This window comes from Sinocyclocheilus rhinocerous, unplaced genomic scaffold (assembly GCF_001515625.1).
Source record: "Sinocyclocheilus rhinocerous isolate Xijiao unplaced genomic scaffold, SAMN03320098_v1.1 scaffold1085, whole genome shotgun sequence".
NCBI lineage: Eukaryota > Metazoa > Chordata > Actinopteri > Cypriniformes > Cyprinidae > Sinocyclocheilus > Sinocyclocheilus rhinocerous.
Window position 1 is genome coordinate 489,959 of NW_015659401.1, and position 8,996 is coordinate 498,954.

Genomic DNA, 8,996 nt, shown 5'->3' on the forward strand with positions numbered 1-8,996 from the left:
TTGTGTATTGAATGTAATACCTGCAAAATATACATGGTTTTTGACAATTTACTGTTTATGCACATGGAAAACTGGTGCAGTAACTATTTCAGAGCAGCTACAACCTTGTTAGGGGAAAATGCTTCTGTAAATAGCATGATTATAACAAGTCCAGTCATAGCAACATTTTCCAAATGGGCCTGTGACCTTCTGAAAGCTGATGTTTCTCAGTGCGCTTCATTTGCAGACTAATTATACATGCAAAGAGCAGTCAGCAGTATATAGATGGGACCTGAAAAATGCAGCTGCTTATCCCTTTTATTTATTGCTAGAACACAACCCAGTGTCAGTTTAGCAAAAGATGGTTAGGATAACAATTAAGCATATGCTGCATATTCAACAAAATGAGATTGACTTTTGAACTATGTGTATTTTCAGCAAGGTTTAAATCATACATTTTGTGCCGGAATTAAAATGAAACCATATTATTGTCCTGTATTCTCTGTCCTAAATCCCTTTAACAACCATTAGTTTAGGGTTCAGAGAATATTAAGTTCAACCTTCTGGTCTGTTTAATAATAAGCCCTCTTCTCCTAATCAGTTTGACTTGTACTATCAGTTTATAGGGAGATTCATCTCAACACTGAAATATCTGGGTGAAAAAAGATTAATTTGCTCCTGGTTTAAATCAGTCCAAGTTAATAACATATTCATACACAGAGGGCTTTATATAGATCTATTTCCTCCCATTGTTCCACTACTCACCTACAGCCTCTGCGAGTCCATAGACTCTCTGGCTGTACGCATCTGTCTTGTCCCAGATAAAGCTGTAAGAGAGCCGGGGTGAAGCTGGGAACTGCTTCTGAAACATTCTGCCCTCCACAGCCACCATGAGGTGGACCCGAGCCAAGCCGAAGGGCACACTGGACTGGGTCAAGATGACCTTCAGAACAGGTTTGTAGGCTGAAGCACGTGAGCTCAAGTAAATCAAGTCTAAATCACTCACATGGAAAACTCTCCATGACAACCACACCGTGCGATACACAGCGGAGTATGGAGCACGCACGAAACGCAATGTCAGTGCTGTGCCTCCGTTCACCAATAAATCAAACCTGCAGGTGGATAAAAACACAGTCTTCAGAACAGTGCTCATGCATGCTTGACAAATAAATTGGACTCTCGTGAGAAAGTACTATGGTGGTACCATGATACAGTGAAGTCGTTAAAAATAATATTAATAATATGGTATTGCTACAGTTCATGTCCAGAAATATTGTATTCCCATGGTTCATGTCATTATCATTATTAACCATGTTAATATAAGACATTGTAATTTTTTATGTGGTATGCATGGGAATGTATAAAATGAAAAAAAAAATGTATGTAGTGTTATGTAATATACACTGCTATTTTTTTAAATAAATCTATACTTTTATTCAGCAAGGATGCATTAAATTGATGAACAGTGAAGACATTTATAATGTTACAAAAAAATATTTTGTTCTTGTGAACTTTCTAAACATATAAGAATCCTGAAAAAAGTATCATTGTTTTTCATGAACACATTAAGCACCACAACTGTTTTCAACATTGATAATAATAAAAGTTTCTTAAGCAGCAAATCAGCATATCAGAATGATTTCTGAAGGATCATGTGACACTGAAGACTGAAGTAATGGTTGCTAAAAATTCAGCTTTGTCATCACAGAAATATATTACATTTTAAAATACATAACATAAACATTAACATTTAAATTGTAATAATATTTCACAACATTACTATTTTGCTGTATTTGTTTGATCAAATACAGAACGTAGCCTTGGTGAGTAAACGAGACTCATTTCAAAAACATTAAAACATCTCCAAACTTTTGAACAGTAGTGTATATTTACATAATAATTCGCTATTTTTATGAAAGATGTAGTTTGTGCCAGAATCTCTCATTGTTTTTTGTGGGGGAAGAGGGCATATGAAGGCTAAGCGTGATTCATAATTTCCTGTTATCAAACTCATAAGCACATGGGTCCTCTCCAAATTACATGGTTTGTTAGCCTCATCAAAGCACTTAGTTATTGATGTCTTCCACGTTTCATATCTTCCTCTAAAAATTTATCTGTTTCATATATCCAATGAAAATAACAGCTAAATAACATGGCAGACTTCACTGTCTTTTATCAGTAGTTCGCTGGCACACTTAAGATGTTCTATTAGTTTATGAGAGTAGAGGTAGAGATGTGATGTAACTTTCTTACGTTTGAGGGATTTGGATGAGAGATCTGGAGGTAGCAGTTAGAGCAGGACCTATTTTAATTAGCATGGTATAGCGAGGAGGTAGGCGCAGATTTGGAAATGAAGGGGCGTCTCTGAGAAGTCGTGCTTTATATGAGCTGCTGACTCCCCTGCCCGGAAGGAGAGAGATGAACGGTGCGGTGACTTTACACACATACACACAAACATACACATCCATGCAGTGCCACTGCCTTGAAATTCTCCCTAACTGCTCCTGTCCCTTTTTACAATCATGGCATGGCTGGGCCACTGTTCCAGACCATCGGCCTTTAAAGCTGTTTCTTTGCCTCTTTTTCTCCTTGGACACGCTTGCTAACCGAAAGCAGACACCAGCACTGAACAAGCATGATTCTCTGAAGCCCGTTCCCCTGTGTGCAGGTTTTTAGGAGGGATCTGGATATAACGGATAATCCCCAACATCAGGCTTCCTTCTTTAAAGATAAAGATCCATCCCTTGAGTATTTTTTTCTTTCATTAAACTCTATTGAAGAGAAAATAAAGTTTTTAATGCATTACGGTCATGCCTCAGTTAAAGGCATATGGTCGCCACACATACACATGCAAACTCCCACACATGTGACCCTTGAGTAGATGACTCACATTAACTGCTGATCTGAGTGATTCTTGATAATGATGGATAATGACTAAAGGGATTATTATAAAGGTACAAGAAGGTCAGATAGCCCCAGAATCAGCTCAGAACTGAAAGTCAGACTGCTTTAATGTTGTATAACTAGAGTTAAAATGGGGCTCGAAAGGTAACATTTTCATCTTTTTACTGTGTGTGTGGAGATCTGATTTTTGCACTGCTTTATGGGTTTAAATCAGTCTTATGTCCTTCACTGACTTAATTTAATTGGTCAGAATAGTTAATAAATTACCATCTGATTCATGTAAATCATTATTTGTCAGACTCAAAATTACTGCTGGTTTAATGTGTTATTATTATATGTGTGTGTGTGTGTGTGTGTGTGTGTGTGTAGCCAATTTTTTTAGATAAATGTCAATTAAAATATGTATATTGTATTCAATTTTATTAAATGCATAAAAATTATTATTATAAATGTTTAAAATGATTAATGTTTAAACTATATAAATAAATTTAAATTCTAAATACTTTTAATTTATATAATCAATTTAAATTATACATTATGTAAATATTATGTATTATATATATATAAAATATTGTACATTTATTATAATTTGAATAATTTGTATACCTATAAGTATAATTTGTGGAGATTTTGTGTGTTATGCAAAAAACAATCTATGCAAATGTGATCTGTAAATTGAAATTTTGGGGTCATGAAAGGATCATAAAAGGACATTCACAGGTCAAGTTGTAATGTGTTGCCTTTGAGTGACAGTAACACTGACATGGGCTTGAGAATGTGCCTGTTTGTGTTGATTTGACTTGACTCCCACTCACTGTGGGAAGCAGTGAGATGTAAATAGGAATTTGCATAAAACTATGCAAAATGGTTTCTCACTGACTATCTTAAGGATAGGTATTAGCATAATTATGTGTTTGCGTATGTGCTCGTCTGTGTCCGAGTAAAACATATTTGTACGTACATGCCATCCTGTCTGGTGATGGTATAACCCTGCTGGGGGTAATGCAGAAGGGACACATTCACCCCAATCAGTGGAGTGCCGTCACTAGTCACCACCTGTCCTCGCACTACGGACACCAAGCTGTTAAAAAAACACAAACACGCGTTCAAAAACACGTGAATATGGCTCTGAATGAAAACAAAGGTTTTTAAGATCAGCAGGCTATTTGTTAAAAAATAAAACAATAAGCAGCATTAAATTCAATATTTTATATATAAAATTAAAAGATTTTATATATAAAATGTCCATTTCTACTATAAAATGCCTCAATCCACTGCACCTAACCTTCCTCTGTCGTTCTATTTTGATAATATTTACAGACATAATTACAGCACAAATTATTTTACCAAGCACCATTTAGTGGCTGACCTGCAATCTCGCATTTTTAGTCTAATTGTGTGATAATTTCTCACTGTGCGAACAAAAGAAACCTCAGGGCAGATGGGCGGGATGAGAAGTTTCCTCATCAAGCCATAATCAAAAGCTTCATCAGCCAAATATCAAGAGATTCTAACAAGTTTTTCTTGACTGGTCCTATTCTTAGGCAGTGAAGACAAGCAGCAATGTTCATATTGTTAACTTTGCCCAAAAACACCAAAGGGCTAAGAACATATTCACTCGAGATTCCAAAATTGAAGAGGTGCAAAGGTGAGGAGCTCAATTTTTTCCACTGGAAAAAGTAATCATTTCCTAAAGTACATGGTATATTAGCTTTTGCTACAAATCATACCAATGGTGGATAGCTTCTCTATCTGCAATATGAAAGCAGCAGAAATTAGATAGGACAACATGGAGGCTTCAAAAAGGGAAATTGAAGTTCTGAATTCCAATCAAAAAGTAAAACCCTATTGTCTTTTCTGTATGAGTGTGGGAGGCTTGCTCTATCTTCTCATGCCGTTAGATCTATGACCGTTACAATCTATGATCTACTGTATGAAACGTTACAAAAATCACTTTAAGATTGTGGGAAATTTTGTGCATCACATCAAACGGCATCATTACTTGCATAGCCAAGAAGGACTTTCTATGCATATGCATTTTAATATGTTATGCTACTGATAAATAAAACATGAAATAGAGGCATTATCGGGATAATAAGCCATGTGTCTCAGCGAGAAGCTTAGAATGATATATATGTTAAATAACTTTGATGTTTAAAATCCTTTTTAAATAACGTTAATTTCCGAAAGCAGCTAAACTAGCAATTTTATGACATCATAAAATATGTTTTAACATTATTAAAAAGTCATAAAAATACAGCTTCTAAAACAACTATAAAATGCAGGTTTCTAAGCTAGATTGGAAGTATTAAAGGGATAGTCCACTCACAAATGGCAATTCTGAGATACATGTTTTTTTTTTCCTACAATAAATGTCAATGGGGTCTAAAACAACATTGGGGTCAAATGACAAAAAAAAAAAGAAATTTTCTCTTGTGGTAATATCCATTTTCGGGTGAAGTATCCCTTCCAGCCACATTTTTTAGTTCACTGTAGGATAGGTCCCAATACTCTAACTAAATCCAAACCTAGTTGATTGTTCTTCAGCAGTTTAAGATCTCCTAACCTGCTGTTGAATGTGTTTTCCTCTGGTAGGGTATGTGTGCCTCCCGGAACTACCAGAAAGCTGACGCGCTGATAGAAGCCCTGAGCGTCTGGAGCAGGTGAGCTGAGGTATTGCATTGCGCTGGGATCTGGAGCCCCGCGGCAATATGTCTGACCCTGACAGGTGCTGTGAATGCAACAGTCTGGGTCCATACAGTCCACCAAGCCATCTAAAACAACAGCAAGGGACTTTTGACTACATAATCAGTGTTTTTAAAGTCATGTAGTCATTTATTAGTACAGCATGGGGAGCACCATCCTATTAAAACAAATATTTATTCCCCAACTTCTTGTCATTTTCTCACCTCCCTCGTTGTCCTTGCCATCAGAGCAAAGGGTTTCCATGGCGACATCACACCCCACCCCTCTCCATCCCGACTGGCAGAGGCAGTGCCATCCGTTCTGGTCCAAAATGCACCTGCCGTTGTTGTTACACAGCCCTGGACAGCTATCTACCGGGACAAATTCATCAGTTATACATACTGACCAATCAGCAGCCAAGGATGTGTCAAAGGGGTGAAGAACTCACCATACAGAACTGCATAAACATACAGGGGAAAACACGGTGAATGTGTTTTAGTCAGTCAAACGTTTGGAACTTTGGACTCAGGGACAGCTGTAATTTCACATGAAACAACTGGACAAAATATGTGCTTTAGTATTGTAGAAAATGAAAAAGGATTTTTATTACTTATTATTATTTTCTGTTTCCATTTCTAGGAGAATAGATTAATAAATTCAGCTAAATACCAGCTAGGCAAAATGATTTGCAAAAAAAAATACATAAAATAAAATATTTATGAGGTATCTGAGCAGCTTATAAAGTTAAAAGAACATTCTTATACTATCAAATTACACATCTAGTAGTGTCCATGCGAATTTACAGCATGCTGAGCTGAACAGCACAAGTGCAGGGAGAATTTATCAGACAGTATACTGAAGTGCTCCATCATATCCTTTGTCACAGAATGTGTGAAGTCAAAGGAAATTACAGAGGAAATGCTAAATTAAGGAGCTTAGCAGCTGCTAAATATTACATTAAGAGACAGTGAGATGTACAACAATGGGGATTTGGGTAATGTGAATGTGTATATGTGCATGGACTGACTGATGATTTTATGTGTGTTTTTGTATGCCTACAGTTACACTCTATAAAACAGGAAACCTGAAACCGAACACATGTGAGGACACATTAATACACGGTACATAGACATAATGAAAGTCATGCTTGAGAGACAGAGGGGTCAGAGCCACATGCTCTCTTCAGGGCAGCATGACCTTTACCTCTATATCCTATCCAGTCTGCTATCATGAAGAGACATTCAGGGAAAAGAATTAAACATGGGGTGTTATACTGCGGTATGCAGTGATTTAGTGTCATTTCTATAGACAGCCCACGCAGCCTCTGCTGGTTACACACACCTAATATGCTGCGGCTTACCCTCTCCTCAGTAAATATGACATTTCATGATATTTGCATTGTAATGCTGAAGAGCTCGATTAGAGGAAGGCACGAATGCTTTTGAATTTTTTTTTTTTTTTGATGAAGCAAGGTCTACATCTGTGAATCTGCTTTTCGATTTCATAAACATTTGCATTCAATGAAAATATCACTGGAGAGTTTATTTAAAAAAAAAAAATTTAAGAAAATAATTTAAAAATATATACTTTTTTATAATTATTCCAGACAACACACAGAAAGCAAACATGGTTGATGAAAGAAAGCACTGTACCTTTTATTTTGCTGTCCAAAAAGTGAGCTAGAGTGATAAAAGAAAGAATGAAAGAAGTCATTCAGATGCAAAATCAAAATTTTTGTGCAATGCAAACTATGCAATAAATGTACCTATTCAGCCAACTGGCAACCTGAGAGTTCCCATAAGTCATATTTGAATATGCTACAGTATACTGGTGTGCTGACAATGTGTTTGATTTTAAAATTACTCTCAAGTATTGCATGAATAATTTGACATGTTTCAATATGCAGGGCTCCTGCACTCCAAACAATACATTTCCATGACCTTTCCAGTCATTTCTGTTTACTGGATAAGGATGCTTTCAAAATCAAATGAATTTTTCAGATCTGTGAAGCAGTAATTAAAAAAATATGTGACTAAAAATAATTATTTGTTCACAAATGGTTCACTTTGACTTGTGAGCTTTTGCTCTACACACTTTCTAACCAAGAGCAACATTTAGCTTATGAAATATTTTAGTGCAAAATAAATAAATAAATAATAATAATAATTCATACTACCATTCAAAAGTTTGAGGTGGGTAAGATTTTTTTAATGTTTTTGAAAAATGTCTCTTATGCTCACCAAGACTGCATTTATTGGATCAAAAATACAGTGAAACAGTACTATTGTGAATATTAATAGAATTTAAAAAAGATGTTTTCTATTTTAATATATTTTAAAATGTAATTTATTCCTGTGATGGCAAAGCATTGAACATTGCTCTTCAATATTTTTGTGGAAACCATAATATGTATTTAAACAGACTCTTTGATGAATGAAAAGATCCTTGCTGAATAAAAGTTTATTTATTAAAAAAAAAAAAAAATCTTACTGGCCCCAAATTTTTGAACAGTACTGTATATTCAGAATAAAAATCTGGACTTTTCCATTTTATTCATTTCAATTACTTTTTACTGACCTGTAAAACACAATTTTATTTGTGATATTTATTTGTTTTTACTGTGGGAACACTGAATAAGATACCTTTTAAAGCTAGTATAATACAATACAAGGTTCACAACAGGGTGAACTCACCGATATTGCAGTTTTCTCCCGTCCAACCTTGGTGACACTCACACTTCCCCTTTCGACACACACCGTGCTCCCCACAGTGTGCCTGACACTCCTCCTGTTCACACCCTGCCCCTGACCAGCCGTCCGCACACCGACACACACCTCCAACACACACGCCGTGAGGACTGCAATCCGTTGCACACATTTCTGAAAGAAACAGCATTGTGTTTAAGTCATGAAATACAAGCGTACAGGAATACAAGTCATAAAAATGCAGTTTAGAAAACAACTATAGAAACAAAGCATATTTTGTATAAAGTCACATAGCTTGCATTAATGTAATAATGAATGCCATTCAAATAATCATTATGGATGTACATATTCAAATACTTGTACATTAGATTTTAATTTTATTTAATGCATTTTAATGTGGGATAGACAATGAATCATTTAGCCAAATTGTAGCTTCCAAAAAGGGTAGTTCACCCCAAAATGAAAATTCTGTCATCATTTACTCACCCTCAACCTTCTTCTTTCTTCTGTTGAACATGTAAGAATATATTTTGAAGAACATTGGTAACTCAGCAATTGCTGGTAGCCATTGACTTACAAAATGTTTTTCCCATACTATAGAAGTCAGTGGTTAGTGGTTACCGGCAACTGTTTGTTTGCCAAAAACCTTCAAAATATATTATTTTACGTTCAACAGAAGAAAGAAATTCATACAGGTTTGGAACAACTTGAGGGTGATAAATG

At 35.7% G+C, this 8,996-nt stretch overlaps 1 protein-coding gene across 1 annotated transcript in view; it reads right to left on the minus strand.

The window, feature by feature from the left end:
• LOC107723816 (teneurin-3-like) overlaps window positions 1–8,996 on the minus strand; it is a 124,526-nt gene that overhangs the window by 20,107 nt on the left and 95,423 nt on the right. Inside the window, exons 12-18 of the mRNA XM_016532518.1 lie at window positions 8,262–8,447; window positions 7,221–7,247; window positions 6,772–6,792; window positions 5,793–5,939; window positions 5,450–5,657; window positions 3,845–3,964; window positions 745–1,091 (exon numbers count right to left, since the gene is read on the minus strand). Coding sequence (XP_016388004.1) covers window positions 745–1,091; window positions 3,845–3,964; window positions 5,450–5,657; window positions 5,793–5,939; window positions 6,772–6,792; window positions 7,221–7,247; window positions 8,262–8,447 — 1,056 coding nt within the window. The remainder of the gene's footprint in view (window positions 1–744; window positions 1,092–3,844; window positions 3,965–5,449; window positions 5,658–5,792; window positions 5,940–6,771; window positions 6,793–7,220; window positions 7,248–8,261; window positions 8,448–8,996) is intronic.